The sequence below is a fragment of the Eptatretus burgeri genome, chromosome 12 (assembly GCF_056783735.1).
Source record: "Eptatretus burgeri isolate ZD-2024b chromosome 12, Ebu_testis_v1, whole genome shotgun sequence".
NCBI lineage: Eukaryota > Metazoa > Chordata > Myxini > Myxiniformes > Myxinidae > Eptatretus > Eptatretus burgeri.
In genome coordinates this window covers 100,631,510-100,652,801 of record NC_140972.1, presented here as the reverse complement: position 1 = coordinate 100,652,801, position 21,292 = coordinate 100,631,510, and the positions used below count along the sequence as shown (strand labels likewise).

The 21,292-nt window shown below is 46.5% G+C and overlaps 1 protein-coding gene across 2 annotated transcripts in view; it reads right to left on the bottom strand.

Annotated features, from left to right (window-relative positions):
- SRP72 (signal recognition particle 72) overlaps positions 1-21,292 on the bottom strand; it is a 146,918-nt gene that overhangs the window by 88,496 nt on the left and 37,130 nt on the right. Inside the window, exons 8-11 of one of the 2 annotated variants that reach the window (XM_085849092.1) lie at positions 14,137-14,194; positions 13,575-13,706; positions 4,469-4,630; positions 4,219-4,288 (exon numbers count right to left, since the gene is read on the bottom strand). In XM_085849092.1, coding sequence (XP_085705218.1) covers positions 4,219-4,288; positions 4,469-4,630; positions 13,575-13,706; positions 14,137-14,194 — 422 coding nt within the window. The remainder of the gene's footprint in view (positions 1-4,218; positions 4,289-4,468; positions 4,631-13,574; positions 13,707-14,136; positions 14,195-21,292) is intronic. The other variant, XM_085849093.1, reaches the window with a different exon arrangement.

Sequence of the window (21,292 nt, the reverse complement as noted above, 5' to 3'; positions counted from 1 at the left end):
CGGGAAGAGGTGAATCGGTCCATTCAACGTTTGGAACAGGAGGCAAAATTGACCCATGAGACCCTCGCCACAAAACATTTTTGGCCACAGTGGGCTCCGAAATTGGATACGCAGCCACAAGGGTGTTTGATCCCTGGGCTGGATTCGGACAAGGGAGAAACTGAGAAGCGGGCCACCATAAAAGTGATCCCCCTGGTAAATTTCGACGGGTCAGGGAGCGTTGAAGCTTTTCTGACGCAATTTGAGTGCATTTCCCGACTAAACGGGTGGAATGAGCAGGAACGTACAGGGAATTTGGTGGCAACGTTGTGGGGACCAGCCGCAGATGTGTTAAACGTGATTGCGGAGGGGATGTTGACCAGCTCCCACATTTGCGAGGCGTTGAGCCGTCGGTTTGGGTTCGCGGCAAACTGTGATTTGGTGCGGGCCCAGCTCCAGCACCGCAGATTAAAGCCGGGTGAGACAGTGCAGGAGCTGGCACAGGACATTTACCAATCAGTCAGGATCGCGTATCGGGACCTTACAGTGGAGGCATGGGACAAACTGGCACTAGAGAAATTTTTAGCTGCTCTTCCTGACCCTGAGGTCCGAGCGCTAGTGGAGTTACAGGATCCACCCACCGTTCACCGAGCGGCCGAGTGCGCGGCCAGGCTGGCCTCGTGGAGTCGGCCGGGTCGGGTTCCAGAGAGGCCATCGGTGACGATCCGACAGGCGGAGATCCAGGATCAGGGAGGGGGGCTGGGAGAAATTGGCATTACCCAAATGTTTCAGGAAATTTGCCAGAAACTGTCCAGTTTGATAAAGGGTAATCCGGTAGTTAGTGCGCCAAAGCGGCGGGGTCCAGCCCAGCCAATAGAGCAATTCAATTATGGCCGAGGGGGTCCGGAACCGGAAGAGACATTTCACCGATACTCACGGGGGCCTTTTATGGGGAGTTGTTTCCGGTGCGGGCGAAGAGGACACGTGCAACGATATTGCCGGTACCCGGCGATGGAGGGACCCTCCAATAGACTTTTAGACTCGGAGAGGGTGAATCATCCTGCTGAACCGCCAGGTCTATCCGAGATGCCCTTTCATAGGTCGGGTCCGGAGATCACTGTCGGGGGTCGGGGAGACTAGATCGGGCTGAGCATATAGGGCCATGCTCGGCTGCTGACATTGTGGCAAAGTGCCTCCTTTGGTGAAAAATAGTGAATTGTGGGAAAATTGGCATGTGTTTGTAAGTTCTGCTGGGTTTTAGAGTGACAATCGGGACAGTGGGTAATTGGTAACAAAGCGGGCACAAGTGGCTGTCCAATGGCTGGTGCGTGGATCGGGTGAGAAGTGCTGTGTGAGTTGTTTTAAGTTAAGAAGTGAAATGTATGATGCACACATTGATTTTTTATTGGACATGGTGTGGTAACAGGGAACGTCATGGTTGGCGAAGTGTTAGAAATGCAGGTGTCACATGTAAGGCCGATGGGGTGGGGGAGTCATGTGGGTTTTGTGGGTGGGGATGATGTGCTTGTCCACAGGGATTGCTGAAGCTCACGGTGAGCGTGAATTGCGACCCCCTTCAAGGAGATTCACCACCTGGTGGCTAATGGTGACAGTGTCTGGAGGCAACTGGGAGAGGGTCTGGTTGGGCGACCAAGGCGGGTAGGACCTTGGCGACCCAGGAAGGCCAGAGGAGCCAGTGAGACCCCTTCCAGAGTGTTGTACGGGATTAGAGCTGATGGCTACCAGGGGGGAGGGAATCAAAGGGAGCGGGGCGGAGAAACGTCCGGGTTGGATTAAAGCTTACCTGTGGGCATGGTTGCACCTGAGATGCCCCCATCATCTTGTGGTAACCCACCCCACGGCCACGACGGAATTCAGCCTGCATGATTAAAATGAGGACCATGACCTAGAAATGTGATGATGACCATGGTGTGAGTGTTGTGAAGATGTATGAGTCCCACTCGATCCCGCACAACTTGACATGTGCAGCAAGGGCATGATGTCCGCATAATTTTGGGGCAAGCAAATTTGAAAATTGGCTCCCCAGGTAACGCTGGGTCTATTAGCATCCACTGGGGGAGGCGGTCAAGTGTAAATATCCTGTGAATAGTGTCGTTAAGGCTTAGAGTAGGAATGTAAAGTATAAGTGTTGTGTTTTTGTGTAACCTTTTGTTTCCCCTCCCCAGATCACTGGAAGAGTGTTGGGCAAGAGCGATGATCCAGAAGATGGAGTGCAACTTCGCTCAGTGCTATCATGTGATAAAAAAAACAAAAAAAAAAAACGAATGATTGTTTAGGCGAGGATAAGGCCATAAGGGGGTAGTACATTAAGCAGGATAGGTAAGTTAGCTGCGACTCGCTGCCCATTGCCCCTCCTACTTTATTTCGTTAGGTTAATTAGGTGTGAGTCAGTAAGTGTTAAGGCTGGTACGGTAGCGCCTGTGATATACCTTGCAGGAGCTGCGGTACCAGAGGAGGGGGCAGTGTTACGTTTGAGGGGGAGGGGGCATGCATTCAAAGGGTAATTAGGATGTTTAATTAGGTATGCCATGCTGTTCGAGTTTACCAGGATCTCGATGTAATAAGTAGCAATTCAGTGGTGATAAGTTGTCTAGTAAATGTTCATTTCTTCAAGGGGGAAATTATAATTGTCACGTAATTAGATAGGGACACGGGATAGGGTAAGTGTGTCTGCGTAAACCCCTTTTAGTAGTCCCTGGAGGCTGGCCGTGACGTCACAGGACAGGGCTGCGGATGGCTCCGCCCCGTGATCACGATTGGCGGAAGGCGACGGCGATGGGCCAATAAAACGGCTCGATTGGAAGTGACGAGGACGGGAGGATAAAAAGGTTCTGTTCGGGGTCGAAAAGGAAGAAGATCGGGACAAAAAGATCGTGTTTTTTTGGTGTGGAGGCTGTTGCGCGGGAAGCGTACTTGTTGTTGTGCTGATTCGATCGTGTTCTTCATCATGTCTTGGAGCCTTGCTGAGCCTCGTGCCTCACCTTGGTTGGCTCTGGGGTTCTGCTGACTCGGAGTACGGGGTCGAACGGCGGGCGGACCTGCCTCCCTCTCCTGCTCGCAATTTGGCGCCAGAACTGGTTCCCTGGCGGCTGTGAGCGGACTTGGGCCAGGACCAGGAGGTCGACAGCACCACGGTTTCTCCTGCCCCCCCCCCCCCGACGAGAGCCAGGCCAGCTCGTCCGACGCTTATCCAGGGACAGTTGCGTCCACACCACGGTCCAGCCTGACCACCAGAAGTAGCTACGTTGTGTGTGTGTGTGTGTGTGTGTGTGTGTGTGTGTGTGTGTGTGTGTGTGTGTGTGTGTGTGTGTGTGTGTGTGTGTGTGTGTGTGTGTGTGTGTGTGTGTGTGTGTGTGTGTGTGTGTGTGTGTACTTGGCACCTTAGAGGGTTTGAGATCTGTATATTCATTGGAATTGTCTGTGTTTTCCCCACGCCCAATCCCACACCATCCCGTCGAATCGCCCCGGATCCCTCTTCTTGCCGAGTCTTGTTATTTCTGGTTAATAATAAAAACAAATAAACATCATCAACTCAGTAAAAAGTGACTCGTGCCACCTTCCTCGTCCCGTTTGCGGTAGAGCGATTAGAACCGCCATGTTTGGGTTATAAATAAATAAACCGCCTCCATCGTTTCGTCTCATTCTACATTGGCGGGACTGTTCAAGTCCCGTGGACGTCACAATATTATATATATATATATATATATATATATATATATATATATATATATATATATATATATATATATATATATATATATATATATATATATATATATATATATATATATACACATACACACACACAAATATAAATGTATCGGCTAAATCACGTCTCAAACCCATAATTGGTGGGAACACCAATTAGGTCCTCATCAATTATCCTCAACTTCAGCTTGGGCTTTATAATTATTGCCCTGCTATCCCAGCCAAACAAAGCTGCGTGAGCAACCAAGAAAGGTTTCACAAGGTAAAAGTTATGCACAGTCAGGGCTTTCCTTGTGAAGCTTTTCTTGGTTAATATGTGCAGCTTTCTTTGGCTAAAAGGGAACCCTGCATCTCAAACACAACAGGAACAGTATAAGAGTAAATAGCTGGGATAGGATTGAATCTCGGCCATACAGTGCGTAGGTAAATGCACATTCCTCTCGGCTATCCTTCCAGCCCATATATGTATGCTCACCCATGAATAATAATTGTTTTGCTTTTAGATTTCACCTTGTGCCAAGTTCAGCTGTGCAACTGCCAGCTTCACAAGACCTGAGTCTGCATTCTTACTGCCAAAGTCCTGAAAAAGAAGAAAAGAAAAAAGTCTGCTTGATGTGTTTTATGTTTCCTCAATGAGTGTCCTCAACAGCACAACAACTCACAGTCAGCTCACCCCAATGGACAGCACACTAACCATGGTCATACAAAAGGTGAGATGCTGTCATTGGTCCACTTTAAAAAAAAAAAAAATCATATCTACCTGTAAGACCTGCAGCGCCATATTCTGCTGCTTTTCATGGTGGTAGAGGGCAGTAAGCACCAGCACAGGCAGGGGATCTTGTGGGAAAGATTCCCGCAGGTTCTGCACAAGTTGCTTGCATTGATCCGACTGCACAACATGCATCGTGTATTCTGTCAGTACCTTTAAATTACAAGATTCCAAGGGAGAATGAGCACTTTCACCAATTCTTCCACTTCTTATCTCAACAGCCTTATATTTTACAGCCACTGGACAGAACACAACTGGTTGCCTTTCATAAATAATGAAGGCCTTCACATGAAACCTGCAAACCACCTGGTCAATTTGTTTCTCGGGCAAATGCTGCAACCCAAACAGCAAACATACTCAAGATAGCAAATGATGTAAACTGATGTCAAGGAACCTCCAAGAAGACAAGACCATTTGCAACCTGCAGTCCATGCACTAATTTGTGATTGGTTCAGGTGTCAGCGATAACTCAGCTCGTCTTTGCAAATGCTACACAATGGGATTTATAAAGTCCACCAACTAATGCCAACAGATGGGAGAAAGCTCAACATCCATCCGAGGATCTGGAGGACAGTGCACTTGATGAAATTCCCCACATGTGAACCACCAGCGTAACAGTTTAAAGCTGGGCCGAGAAGCAAACCCAGGACAGGATCAGGGGTTAGTGCGCTTACCTCCATTTCCTTTAGGATTTCATATTAATGCACATCGGTAGAGATTTTTTCCGATATTAATATGTCGGTGGGCTCATACCGTTTTTGCTGTTTCAATATACCAGTATATTCATATCATCTGCTTTCATCACAGGTTCTCAACCATTGTTAGTCATGCATGACATTGACAAACGGTAATTCAGGCAAACATAATACACTCGATCTTTACAAATTATAAGAAATTTTTTTGCACGATCGAGAATTTGGTTGATAAAGAAAGCTAATAAAATGGGTTCAGTTTTGTCCTTCACTTGCTTTATTCTTGCAGAGTAATTTCTAAAGACAATAGTCGATGACCATTAATCATAAGTAGCAGGCGAGTGCTCGGCTCGCGAGCTCAGCAAATATCACCACTACACAATAGCACTCTCGTGATTGCGCAGGACCGGCCTGTGGGATCAGGCTACAAAGCACGCTCTTTGTCCGGCAGAGCCATCGTTCTGTTCTTAGTTTTGATTGGTGGATATCATGAGAGGGACTGCATATGGTCCAATCAGCGTGGTGGCTAATGCCTGCAATGAGAACACGGAGACAACTAGTAAGGCCGCCATGTATTTAACGTTGACATGCTGTGTGTGTAAAATACCGCAAGTATGGATACTGTGTGTGATTTGTCAGTTATGATGGCGGTGAGTGCAAGATGCATGCAGCGCAAAACACTAAGACACGAATTGCCGTTACTGGAGTCCCGTACACCGATTTTGGTGTGTGGTATGAGATTGTATGAAAATTCTAAGTTATCGTTTGCAGCTTCTTTTACGACTAAATAGGTTGGAATTATGTTTTTTTCTGATACTGAATTCATATCATGTATTTATGGATTCTAAACAACTCTTCAATTTTTTTGGTGATGCACTGATTTTTCTTTTTTTTTTCATACCTAATTTTTTGGTAAACCAGTATATTCAAATTTCTAATATCAGTATATCGATATGAGAAATTATACCGATATAACTGGTATCTCGATATATCGCTAGAGCCTAGATTTAATCATGATGGGACACTCACCTCCATGTTTGCTTGAGTGGCAAGCTAACCTGACGTCATAACGAGCTATTGTTTTACATGTCAGTGTGCAACGGACATGGTTATTGAAGGAACATTAAACTGTCTTTTTGCAAGATCATTAATTCATCTTTTGCATACTTTTATAATCTGTAAACATTTAAAATACTATACTGAGGATACGCAAGGATAAGTAAGGATACACGAAGAACTTGGACGCAGGATGAGGCCATTCGACCAATGAAGGCTGCACTACAGAAACACCATCAAGTCAATGGAACCGTTTATCAAATTAAATACACTCGGGGAGGGGTTGTGGGAAGTGGAAGAGTTGGGATGATAACAGTGAGGCCAGCACATCATCACCAGGGTGTTTTATACATTGCAAAATAACATAAAATAGTATGATGAGAAATTCTAAAATAATCTTTCTATTTTTGTTTTCATTTTTTTGAGTGTGGGGTGGGGAGGGAGAGGGGAAAACAGTTGTAAGGCGCACAGAGAACACATTCACCTTTTGAGGAAACCCTCTCACGGACATCACAATCCTGACAGATATACAGCATCTATAGAAAGTCTTCATCCCCTTTCAAAATTTTCATCTCTTGTTGCAATTTCATTCCAGGCTACAAGGCATTAAATCAGACTTTTTCCACCTTTATATAGATATTGTAACCCACAACTTCCAAGTGAAAAACAAATTCTACAAATTTCAGAAAATTAATCTAAAATACAAAACTACAATATCTTGGTTGGATAAGTGTCTACACCCCCCCCCCTTCCCCCCTTATAAGAGCAATTGTAAACAAGAAAAAGAGCAATCACAGATTACAGACACTCACCAGGACTTGTTTTGTGTGGTTTTATGTGGCGTATTCTGTGTGCCACATAATTAATAAGAGACATAACTATAACTGACAATTTATAACTGCTGGCAGTGATGATCGGGTACCAAGACGTCCTGCGTTGATGCAACCCCGCTTTTATCGAACACCTTACCCTGACCCATGACGATTTTATTTTATTATTATTCAATGTAATCCAGAATTGGATTAAAATTAATTCAATTCAATTCGAATCAAATGTAAGAATAAATAGGTACAATCCTGCATTGGAGTAATCACAAGGAACCCAAACAAGCAAAAAACAAAGATGAAGTCATCAGGAGGAACCTGGATAGGACATGCATTCAGCTGCTACTCCTCTTCCCTCAACAAACCCATCCAGGCACGCCAAGTGAGCCTTATTCAAACCCATCCAGGCACGGCCAAGTGAGCCTTATTCAAACCGATCCAGGCACGGCCAAGTGAGCCTGATTCAAACCCATCCAGGCACGGCCAAGTGAGCCTTATTCAAGCCCATCCAGGCACGGCCATGTGAGCCTTATTCAAAACCATCCAGGCACGGCCAAGTGAGCCTTATTCAAACCCATCCAGGCATGGCCAAGTGAAACTTATTCAAAGCCATCCAGGCACGGCCAAGTGAGCCTTATTCAAACCCATCCATGCACGGCCAAGTGAGCCTTATTCAAAGCCATCCAGGCACGGCCAAGTGAGACTTATTCAAAGCCATCCAGGCACGGCCAAGTGAGCCGTATTCAAACCCATCCAGGCACGGCCAAGTGAGCCTTATTCAAACCCATCCAGGCACGGCCAAGTGAGACTTATTCAAAGCCATCCAGGCACGGCCAAGTGAGCCTTATTCAAACCCATCCAGGCACGGCCAAGTGAGCCTTATTCAAACCCATCCAGGCACGGCCAAGTGAGCCTTATTCAAAGCCATCCAGGCACGGCCAAGTGAACCTTATTCAAACCCATCCAGGCACGGCCAAGTGAGCCTTATTCAAACCCATCCAGGCACGGCCAAGTGAGCCTTATTCAAACCCATCCAGGCACGGCCAAGTGAGCCTTATTCAAGCCCATCCAGGCATGGCCAAGTGAGCCTTATTCAAACCCATCCAGGCACGGCCAAGTGAGCCTTATTCAAAGCCATCCAGGCACGGCCAAGTGAACCTTATTCAAACCCATCCAGGCACGGCCAAGTGAGCCTTATTCAAACCCATCCAGGCACGGCCAAGTGAGCCTTATTCAAACCCATCCAGGCACGGCCAAGTGAGCCATATTCAAACCCATCCAGGCACGGCCAAGTGAACCTTATTCAAACCCATCCAGGCACGGCCAAGTGAGCCTTATTCAAACCCATCCAGGCACGGCCAAGTGAGCCTTATTCAAACCCATCCAGGCACGGCCAAGTGAACCTTATTCAAACCCATCCAGGCACGGCCAAGTGAACCTTATTCAAACCCATCCAGGCACGGCCAAGTGAGCCTTATTCAAAGCCATCCAGGCATGAGCCAAGAATTATGGAATACACCAGTAAGGAAGATGTACACCACAGGAACTTTCAGGTCTTCACACGACAGGGACGTTCAGGAAGGAAAGGAGGGAATTTGAATTAGAGGGGGTGGAAAAGATTGTGGTTTTTGATGGAGGAAGATAAGAGATGGTGATGAAAAGGTGTTTTGAAGAATTGGAGGCAAGAGTGGTATTGAAGAGAGTGTGGGAGTTTGTTCCAAAGGCAGGAAAAAAGAAGAATGAAAGCGTGAGGTTGAGCAGTAATTCTTCATTTTGGTAGTGTTACCAGAAGGGGGATGTTGGCGGACCTTGAACGCCCTGCGGAAATATGGGGAGGACATGTCGCAGACAGAGTAGGAGGGGAGGGGGGCGAAGCCAGAGAGGACATCGTAGAAGACAGAAAGACCACTGAGCTGCCTGCGGTGAGAGAGTGAGAGACCCAATGACTTAGCATCATCGTGGAAGATACCAATGATCCGAAATGCCATGGTTTCCACAGCGTGAAGCCGAGAAAGGTGCAAGGCAGAAGCACCAGCCCAGAAGGGAGAGCAGTACTCCATCAGGCTGAGGACTAAAGCTTTGTATGTGGTCAGGAGCTCAGGTGTGCCGAGGAAGGACTTTGCACGATGGAGGATTTCCAGTCAGCGACTGGCTTTGGAGGCCAGCTTGGAGATGGGGCCTTCCCAGGAAAGATCATGGCAGATAGTAGCACCAAAAAGCTGGAATGAAAGGACTTTTTCAATTGGATTGTTGAGAAAGTAGATTGGGTGGGGGGGGGGGGGTCCAGACGATCCCTTTGGAGAGACATAGAGAGGGTGTGAGATTTCTCAGGATTGAAAGACTTGTTCACCACGTCGGACCAGCTTGTGATTTTATCCAGATCTGCAGGGAGTTGAGAGGCTGCTGCTTGCCAATCTGAGGGATGACAGATGGTACGACAGAGGGTGGCGTCATCAGCAAAGAGAAAAAGAGGATTTTCCAGAGAGTTGGAGAGATCGTTGATGAAAATCAGAAAAAATCACAGGGCCCAGAACGTGACTTTGAGGAACTCCAGCCTGGACAGGAAGAGGGATGAGAGAACTCCATCAAGGGCCACACTTTGACTGCGACAGGAGAGGAAGTTTGTGAACTATGATTGAAGATGGCTTTGGGTACCATAGAAAGATGTGGTGGCGGTGCAGTGCGTGTCGGCAGTGGTGGCAGTGCAGCGGATGCAGGCAGTGGTGGTGGTGCAGCGGGTGCAGGCAGTGGTGGTGGTGCAGTAGCTGCAGGTAGTGGTGGTGGAGGTGCAGCAATAAAGATTGGGAGACAAGAGGTATGGGGAGACAGTTTTGTGGGTGATGAGACGATTCGATATGTAGATTCTTCATTCTGCAGGAAGGATCATAGACATAGAATTCTGTGTAGTTTTGAAGGAGGAGGAGTGAGGGACATTGAAGGAAGGGTAAACGATATTGTATCGGGTCACCGCAGGAAGAAGTTGGTTGTGGTACACATCGGAGCGAATGATGGAGGGAAAATTTACTCAGAGGTTTTGAAAAATAGATACAGGATATTTTGAAAGTGGCTGAAAGCAAAGGGTTGTGAGGTCAGGTTTTCTGGGATTCTCCCAAGATTAGGAAACAATACAGAAATTATGATCAGAATGAAAGATGTCAACCAATGGCTGGAAGAATGGTGTCGGGAGGAAGGTTTTACATTTAGGAAACAGTGGGAATCATTTCGGGGACAAAGTGAGTGTTTCCGGAATGGTGGCCATATGTTAAATAGAAAGGGGGAATAAAGGTTTGCAGTGGGAATTGAGAAAGGAATTCAGGCTTTTTTTTAGGTCAGTGGAGGGTGGGGAAGCTATAAAGGAAGGAATGTATGAAGTAATTGTGATTAGTAAGGCCAGGCAGGAAAATATAATTTCAGGAAGGGAAAAGTTAAATATATTCTATACCAATGTCAGAAGTTTAAATAATAAGATGGAAGAGCTTGAAACCAAAGTAGATAGTGAGGAGTATGATATAATTGAAGTGAGTGAGACATGGTTTAAGGAGGAGAGTAACGGGAGGACAGGATTAGAAGGCTACAAGGTGTATCGGTGTGATAGGAAGGAGAGAATAGGAGGAGGAGTAGCAATCTGGGTAAAGGACAGCATTGCATCAAGAGAAAGAGGTGACGTTAAGGAAGGAATAAATGTTGAGGATTCTGTGTGGGTAGAGATTAGAGATTGTAGAAACAGTAAGATACTGGTAGGATGCTTTTATTGGGCTCGGGTGGGAAGGAACAGGAGGAAGGAGGAGTACATGAAAAATTCAAAAGGGCATGTGGTAAGGGAAGAGTATTGATTATGGGGGATTTTAACTTGCCAGGGATAGATTGGGTCCAGGAACAGGGAAAGGGCAGAGCAGATGAGGATTTCATAGTTTTAGTCCAGGATCGCTTTTTAACCCAGTTTGGAGATAAGCCCACGAGGGGGAGTGCAGTGAAAGACTTCCTTTCAAGTAACGATCCCAATATGGTTGATGTCGGTGAGCATTTAGGAGCAAGTGACCATAACATTGTGTGTGCGAAGATTCTGTTAAGGGTTGGAGTTCAGGATAGTAGAGTAATGTAATTAGATTTCAGGAAGATAAACCTTGAGGGTATGAGGAGAGAGATGGGTGATGTAGATTGGGAGATGCTAACAATAGGACAATCAGGTCAGGTCAGGCGTGGGTGCATGTGCCAGAACAGCGCGTCGCTGCGACCCCTTTCTACTGGTACTCCAGGGGCCTCCTTCTGGCTATCCGCAAGGCACATGCCTGGCCCATCACCATCTCCTTGAGATGCTGATCAACCTGCTGCAAGCAGGAAGAACGTGGTCGGCCCATTGGCCTCCTCCACTCATGAGACTCTCGCTGAGAGAATCTGGTGAGCAGGATCAGCGTCAGGAAAAGGAGCCACATGTCCATACAGCCGCAGCTGACGCTCACGGACTATGCAGGTAAGAAATCTCATTTGAGTCTCCCAGCAACCGCTCGTTGGACGAAAAGTCTGACCAGTGATAGCCAAGGATTCTCCGAAGAGACCAGGTCCCAAAATAATTAAGTCACCCTCTCAAATCCCTGGTTAGAGTCCAAGTCTCACATCCACAGAGCAAGACTGGAAGCACCAAGGACCTGAATACTCGGATTTTCGCCCTCCCGCACAGGTACCGGCAGCGCCACACCCCATGATCCAGTGAATCCATGACTCCCCATCCTGACGCTGATGTCTATTGACCTCTGGCTCACAGCCAGCAGAGACATGAATATCACTGCCAAGGAAAGTGAATCTCTCCACGACCTCAACATTCTCACCGGAAACAGGCACAGACAGCACAGCAGCATCAAAGGTGTCATTGAAAGCTTTGATCTTAGTTTTGACCCAAGAAACCCGTAATCCCAGCGGCTCTGACTCCTCGTTCAGCACCTCGAGGGCCTCCAAAAGGATATATAATGTCTCTGCAAAGATGACTGCATCATCTGCGAAATCAAGGTCAGAGATCTTGACATTCCAAACCATGCACCGCAGCTTGATGATCTCTCCGGCATCCTCCCCAGAATCCAGTCCATACAAGTGCTGAAAAGTGTGGGGGCCAGTACACACCCCTGACAAACTCCAGTAACAACTAGATATAAGTCGGAGATGGTACCACCACATCTCACAGCACTCTCAGTACCAGAGTATAGTTCAGACATCAGATCGATCATTTTTGGCGTCACCCCACGAAGACAAAGAATCCTCCAGAGGGAATCCCGATTCACTGAATCAAACACTTTACAGAGATCAACATAGGCTGTAAGCAGCCCCTGCCGAAACTCTCGTCTGCGTTCGGTGAGGACACGAAGAGCAAGGATACGGTCAATCATTGACCTCTTTGGTGTAAAGCCTGACTGCTCTGGACGCTGGTGCTCAAGCAGATGGTGGTGAACCCTATCAATAATTATCCAAGCAAAGACCGTGCCCAGCACAGAGTTCAGCGGCACCCCTCGGTAGTTGTTGCAGTCCTGGTGATCACCCTTCCCTTTCCAGAGAGGGACAACAAGGCCCCTCTTCCAGTCACTTGGGATGATGCCTGTGTTCCAGGCAGAGCACAGAACTGCATGCAACGACACGAGTACATCATTTCAACCAGCATTGAGAAGTTCAGCATGGATGCCACAGATCCCAGGGGATTTACCAGATTTCAACCGGTTCACCACTGTCTGTGTTTCCACAAACGAAGATGGATCACAGCTGATTGGAGGGTCAGCAACAGGGATTTCTAACACCCCTGACATCCAACTCGTCAGCTGGAGGATCAGCCTGATACAGCCGCTCAAAGTAATCGGCCCAGCGAGCCTTCACTTCAGAAAGAGGCCAGGGGGGGTTGAGTCGTGAGATAAGGAATGCTATTAAGGAGAGGCAAAAGGTATTTATTACCTCCGCCACCGAATGTGAAGGAGGTAATGTTTTCACCTCCTTTCTGTCTGTTTGTTTGTGTACAGGATGTCTCAAAAAGTTGTGGACGGATCCGGATGAAATTTTGTGGACAGGTTGGGTGCGTGAAACGGATGAACTGATTAGATTTTGGTGAAGATCCGGATCCGGATCTGACGACAAGAAATTTTTCAGTGATTCTTCACCATTGAGAGATCGGGCCAAAAAAGGATGCACTACTGTATTGGCATGATATTTCAAAAATGCATTGGGCCTGATATGTTCTCATGGATCAAGCATTACGTAGCAGAGGTATGCGCTCTACTGATGCCCTTCTAGTTTGGAGTTGTTCTCGCATATGATTATTCTTCTCTTGACCCCACCAATGAATTCGCAACACTTCGGTTTTGCCACCTCAGGTGGTAAAGGTACAGTATCTGGTCTGACCGATGGACGATACATATGCAGACATATACTTCAATAAATCCATACAACAAAGTACGAGTTGTCTCACCAATAACAAGACTTCATGAAGGGAACGTATTGTTGTTTGAGTCACAGCAGATGTTTAAACAATGCCCACCCAAAACAACCCACCTGGTGAGTATGCATTGCCAGCAGTGCACGATTCAAATTCACTGCTCGTTGCTGCCTCTTGGAAAGTTTGTTTTCAACACCTTCTGAACAAGTCAGCTTGATTTTCTTTTTGGAATCAAAAATGTTTTGATCCTGACAAAATAATTTCAAGATATGTATATAAACAGTGAGGTTACTCATCAAGAGGGAAAAATGCAGTTTTTTACAAACTTCGTCAGAACAAAAGCTCAGTCAACAAAGGAAAGCAAGGTTAATTTAACAAATATTAAAATTATATATTTAATAGATATATATATATATATATATATATATATATATATATATATATATATATATATATATATATATATATATATATAAAAATTTACACTGTTCATCGACAAGCAAAACAACAGAGGACAAGATGGGTTCAACTGACACAAACAGGCTCAAGGGAACAACTATACAATCAACAGCCAAACACGGCATTTAAGAAAACATGGGATAAGAAGAGCACAGCACCGGCAGGCAAAACGTGTAAGCACGTGCACGAGTTAGAGCTCATCACCAAGAAATGCTTTACCTTATTCAAAGTCACGATGTTATTCGCAGCCACAGCCAGTGGTCCCACATCTGAGGGTCTGAAATAGATAAAAGGTAATAACACAAAGACAAATTTTCGATAAAAATTCTGACGAGTCAGAAAACGAGTTATAAACGCGACAATCTTGAAAATAGCTGACAATGTTTTAATTTTTTTCAGAAATGGAGAAAAGATCCTAAAAGCAAGCACCACAGATTGAAAGCAAATGCTGTACGGTATATTAATCACGAGCGGGGAACCCGGCGTTGCCCGGTGCTGTACTAATCCTGTTGGCATTCAGAAGAAATCAAATTTTGTTGTTTTTTTTTTCTTTCTATTTCTATGTGGGGCCGAAAACACTTCCACGAACGAATGAGATCAGAGATCATTTACTATTACCTTTCACACAGATACAAAGGCTGCGGCATTATGGGGCAATTAAAAAAAAAAATTCCAAACATCTTTTTGGCCACATCTGATCTAAAATGGTGACATACAGACAGGCAGACAAATATCTCTCTTACACAGTGTCCTGCAAAAGTGTTCATCCTCCTCCAAGGTTTTCACATGTTGATGCCACCTGAGCTTATTCCATGATGCTTTCACATCAAACTTGATATAGATTGGCTTCACAAACTACTCCAAAGTGATAAAGCTCAAAAAATGAGGATAAAGAGTGAATAATTTAGATTAACAGAGAAAATCAGATGATTGATCCTCAGTTTCATAAGTATTCAAACTCTTTGCCCAATTAAACCTAAATCACTTCAGGAGCAAATTATTTGTTTGAAAGGTTACAAAAAAAATGTAATAGGTTTGCACCTGTATGGAATCAGTGGTTTACATTAAAAATTAATCTCTCCACTTATCTACGGAGTTTTAAGGTGAAATTCACTTGGTCAACCAACAAGGCAGGCCTGGTGTTGGCTTAACATCCTGTTGGACCGTTGAATTAACACCAGGTCAGGGTTAACTCTGCCTGTCATCCTTCCGAGGTCAGGAAATGACGGAGCCAAGCAGCCACAGGCTGTACACAGATAAATAAAACTAACAAGGCAAACAGGAAGATCAAAGAGCTTTCCAAAGAAGTCAGACGTAAAGTGGTGGAGAATCACCGTTCAGGAGAGGGTTATAAGAAGATTTCAGTCACTCATTATCCTTTTGAGGACCAGAGATCCATCATTAAGAAGTGGAAGACGTATCATACCACCCAGACTCTAATCACGTCAAGTTACACAAGGAAATTTGATGCAGGTGGAGGCCATTCGGCCCATCATGCCTGCACCACACCACCACACCAATTTATCAACACAGAAAAAAAACAAAACAAGAAAAGTGCAAAATGTTTTTTTTTTTTCAGTGTATTCTGTTTTATGTAGTTTTTTTGGTATTTTTTCCTTTCCAGGGGAGGCGTGAGTGCAAATGGTATTGGGAACAAATACACACATCAAGCACACAACACCCCTTGACAAAAACCCCACCAACAGCACTCGGTACACATGCACACAATGACCGATCAATGCTCAAACTACCTAAAAGTCCTGCCAACATCCCCATACCCCTCAACATCCATAACTTCCAGGTACCTATCTAAATCTAATTTAAACTTATAAACTCTTTCTGCTACCACTACCTTTCCAGGGAGACTATTCCATGCATCAACTACTCTCTGAGTAAAAGTCCCCTTTCCTTACTACCATCTTAACTCTCCTCTTCTTTACTCTCAGGCTATGGCCCCTGGTTCTATCACTGTCTACTCTGTTGAATAATTCATCTGTACTTATTTTATCGCTACCTTTCATTATCTTAAACATCTCTATCATATCTCCTCATAACCGCCTTCTCCCTAGTGTAAACAGCCCTGTCTCCTTCAGCCGCTCCTCAAAGCTAAGTCGAGCTAGGCCTGTAATCAATCCCGTAGCCCTGCGCTGAACCCTCTCGATGGCATCTATGTCCATCCGGAGCTGTGGTGACCAAAACTGCACACAATATTCTCGATGTGGCCCTCACTAAATTCCTGTACAATGTTAACACCATTGATTTATAAATGATCCCCCTCCGAATACAGCCGAAAACCCTATTTGCTTTACCTGGAGCTACCTGGCACTGTGCTGCCTTCTTACCTCCCGTATCTATTACCACCTCCAGATCCTTCTCCTGTGTGACACGCTCCAAAATTACCCCTTACATTCCGTAATCTCTATTTTCATTGTTCTTTCCCATCCCCAACACCTTACACTTGCTCAGGATAAATTCCATCTGCCAATCTTATGCCCAATCTATGTAAGTATCAACACTTTCCTGTATTTGATCACCACCCCATCTACTATCCACCTCACCTCCAAATTTTGTGTCATCTGCACATTTGAAAAGCTTACTCTTTACCCCATTATCCAAATCGTTGATGCAAATAATGAATAGTAATGGTCCGAGTACTGGTCCCTGAGGTGCCCCGCTACTTACATCCTCCCAGCAAGACATCCTCCCACTCACAGCCACTCTTTGCTTCCTATCACGAAGCCAGTTTGCAATCCAATTATCTACCTGACCAGCCACTCCACAAGCCCTCACTTTGGCTAACAACCTCCGATGTGGTACCTTCTCAAATACCTTCTTAAAGTCTCGATATACTCTGTCCACTGCCTTTCCCTCATCCACCCAATCAGACACTGCTGCTTCATAGAACTCGAAAAGATTTGTTAAACAGGAACTACCTGTTTGTCTGGCCAACTCTTTGTTGCTACTGGTAACCATGTAACCCAGTACTGCCAGTTCATGATCGGGTGGCTGGCGACTCAACAGGTTCCCCCCACTGGGCTTGCCCAATGGGGAGGGTGTCGAGACACCCAGCAGGATTAAATATAATACCTGTCAAAGCATAGTCACAGGCTGATCATGCATCTAGGAATTGAAGTCAGGAAATGATTCTTCCTGGAGGGGGCGTATGAGCCGGGTATCAAAGCCAGCCACCGGTTCAACCTGGAGGGGGAGTACGAGCTGCACCTCAGTGATTCAACTGCTTCGGGCGTTACAGTTGCTGGGTAGAGGCCACTTATGGTTGTATTAGGAAGGGCATCCGGCATAAAATTTTGCTCCAAATTATTTCCTATGGCAGTACCAGCAAACGTAGGCACCGCCCAGCCCGAAGGACGGCGTGGGTCACTCCACCGACCCTCGCAAAGTTTGGTGGGAGAGGAGGCCGGACTATCGACCGTGATGACGGCGAACAGCCTGATGCTGGCGATTGTGACGGTCAGCATGATAAGGTTAGCACTTCAGGTCCGGAGGACAGTTTTCGTGTAGCTACGTGGAACACCGGTAGTATGTCGGGGAGGTCAGGTGAGGTAGTGGAGGTGATGAGGGAGAGGAACGTGGACATCTGCTGCTTGCAGGAGACCAGGTGGAAGGTAGGTGGTGCTCGGTGGATGGGCAGGCAGAAGTCTAGATACAAGTTATACTGGCAGGGCAGACCGGATGGCACTGCTGGTGTCAGTGTGTTCGTCAGTGAGAAATGGACAGACCACGTGGTAAATGTGGACAGAGAAAGCGAGCGAGCACTGGTTGTTAAGTTAGTCATGGAGAGCAAGCTGGTCAACATCCTGTCAGTGTGTGTTCCTCAGGCTGGGAGGCCACAGGAGGAGAAAGACGCTTTCTGGGACAGCATGCACATCATTGTATCCAGAATCCCAGACAATGAGGTTGTGATCCTGGGTGGCGACTTGAACGGTCATGTTGGGAGGATAGTTGAAGGCTATGGTGGTGTGCATGGAGGCATGGGATTCGGTAGGAGGAATCCAGAGGAGGAAGCAATCCTGGAGTTTGGGGATGCCATGGGGATGATGGTGGGAAACATGTTCTTCCGGAAACCAGACAGCCACCTCATCACGTATGAGTCAGGTGACAGTAAAACACAGATTGATTACATCATGGTGAGGGCCACAGATTGGGTACAGCAGGCGGAAGGCACAGAGATGTGGCTGGCGATGAAGAGGGTGTGGTTTGAGGTAGCGTAGGAGGTGTGTGGGTGGACGCGGGAAAGGGCAGGTACAAGGAGACCTGTGGTGGAACGATGAGGTGGCGAAAGCCGTGGAGGAGAAGAAGGCATGGTTTGCAATCTAGAAGGAGACTGGGGATGAGGGAGATCACGAGCTCTACAGCTTGGCGAAGCGGGCATTGCGCCGCAGAGTCTGGGAGGTGCAAGAAACAAAGAGGAGGCAGTTGATTGAGGAGCTAGCGAGAGGGAGGAGAGAGCAGACCTTCTTTAAGATAGCGAGGCAGATGGTGAGATCTTGTGTTGACGTCACAGGTCCAACCTGTATGAAGGACGAGAGTGGCAACATTGTCGTCGAAGATACTATGGTGAAAGAGGTCTGGAGGAGACACATGGAGTGACTCATGAACTTTGAGAATATCTGGGACGGAAATGTCGAGTGTGAGGTAAAAGAGGGCCTGAGGTGTTTGCTTTCGCCCAATGAGTTTGAAGAAGCCCTGAAACAGTGCAGCCAAGGGAAGGCGGCAGGACCTTCTGGTGTGGTGGTTGAGTTGACGGCCGCATCAGGAAAATTGGGCATAGAGTGGATGACCACCTTGAGCAACAGCATTCTTGATGAAGACCGCATTCCATCAGACTGGTCTCTGAGTGCATTGGTTCCGCTTTTCAAGGGAAAGCGAGATCCACTTGGTTGTGGGTCATATCGGGCCATCAAACTGTTGGAACATGCCGTGAAGGTATATGAGAGGGTGCTGGAGAAGAGGCTGAGGCAGCAGGTGGTGATCGGCAACATGCAGTTTGGCTTCATGCTGGGAAAGGGAACGACAGACACCATTTTCACTGTGCGTCAACTCCAGGAGAAGCATTTATCGAAGAGGAAAGAGCTATACTTCGCATTCGTGAACCTGGAGAAAGCTTTCAACCGGGTACCTCGGGAGGTTGTTCGGTGGGCTCTCAGGAAGGCGTGGAGGAGTGGTTAGTGCAGGCAGTGATAGTGCTGTTTGTGGATGCCAGGACGTTTGTCCAGACAGCATCAGGCGATAGTGAAAGTTGCAAAGTTAAGGTGGGAGTTCACCAGGGTTCGGTGTTGAATCCACTTCTCTTCATCATTGTTATGGATGTTTTGTCCAGGGAAGGCAGGGAAGGTCTGCCATGGGAGGTGCTCTACGCAGATGACCTGGCACTGATGGTGGAGAGTGAGCAGGAGTTAATGGTGAAGTTGAGGGCGTGGCATACAGCCATGGAGAGAAAGGGTCTGAAGGTGAACACTGGAAAATCCAAGGTGATTGTGTCGGCGATTGATGCGGGCGAGATAGAGGAAACCGGGGAATACCCGTGTGGTGTCTGTCGCAAGGGCGTGGGTGTAAATTCCGTACAGTGCACTACATGTACGAAATGGGTCCATCATCGATACAGCGGGATTGCTGGGAGCCTGCAGGTGGCGAGAGCAGTGTTTGTGTGCAAGGGGTGCCAGGGTGTTTTACCACAAAGAAGCACTGTCGGCGATGGGAACATCTCATGTTGGATGGTGAGAAATACGAAGCTGTGAGTAGGTTCTGCTATCTGGGTGACAGGATAGACGCTGGGGGAGGAGCGGATGCCGCAGTGACAGCAAGCATCCGGAGTGGTTGGAAAAAGTTTTGTGAGCTGGCCCCTTTTCTGACCTCGAGAGTACCACCCCCAAAAATAAAAGACAAAGTGTACGCAGCATGTGTACATTAATGTATGATTTACGGCAGTGAGACCTGGCCACTAAAGTCTGAAAGTGCGCAACGGTTGGAGCAGGCAGAGAAGAGGATGGTGCGATGGATGTGCGGGACCTCCCTGCGTGAGAAAAGGAGTGAACTTGTATACAGCTGATGCTGATGGGTCTGAAGAAGATAAAGGACGAGATCAGGCATGGCAGACTGAGATGGTATGGACACGTGATAAGAAGAGAGGAGGACCACTGGCTGACAGAGGCGTGGAGGTTTGAGGTAGAGGGTCCGAGACCACGAGGCAGGCCACAGAAGGCATGGGATGAGACACTGGCGGCCGACCGCAGGTTGTCAGATCTCACCAACATGGACGTTAGGAATCGGGCCGAGTGGAGTAAGGCCATTAAGGGAAAACAATGTCCCACCCCACAGCGTGGGAACAATGGGATGATGATGATGATGATGATGATGATGATGATGATGATGATGATGATGATGATGATGATGATGATGATGATGATGATGATGATGATGATGATGATGATGATGATGATGATGATGATGATGATGATGATGATGATGATGATGATGATGATCCTTTGGTAAACCAATGCTGACTACCTTTAATTAGTTTGTATTTTTTTTAAATGGTTCCTCATCTGGTCCTTAATTAATGTCTCCAACACCTTCCCCACAACTGAAGTCGAACGAACAGGTCTATAGTTTCGCAATTCTTCTCTGGATCCTTTCTTAAATAATGGTGATACACTTACTACTCTCTAATCCTCTGGTACCTGTCCTGACTCCAGAGAACTATTGAAAATATCCATTAACATCGTGCTTATCTGCTCAGCCACCTCCATCAATATTCTCGATTGCATATTATCTGGCCCCGGAGCCTTATCAACTCTTCTCTGACTTATCTAACTCCAGTCCTGTTATTTTAAACCTAATAAATACCTTCTGATTCTCCTAAATAGCGTTCCTTATCTCACTGCTCTACCACCCTGGTCTCTTTCTGATTCTAGTTTAACACCTCAATGGAATGTACTTACTCTGCACTCTACACATTTGGTCCTTCAAGGTTTCCCATTTCTCTGATGCTGATTGTCCTGTTGTTAAAGTCTCCCAATCTCAATCACCCAACTCTCTCCTCATTCCCTCAAGGTTTACATTCCTGAAATCTAATAGCCTTACCCTACTATCCTGACCTCTCACCCTGAACAGAATCTTTACAAACACAATGTTATGGTCACTTGCTCCTAAATACTCCCCAACCTGCACCTCCTCCACCATATTCAGATCATAACTTAAAAGGAGGTGTAACACTGAACTCCCCCTTGTGAGTTTATCCACAAATTGGGTTAAAAAGCAATCCTGGACGAAATCTAGGAAATCCTCATCTGCTCTTCCCTTTCCCTGTTCCTGGACCCAATCTGTCCCTGGCAAGTTAAAATCCCCCATAATC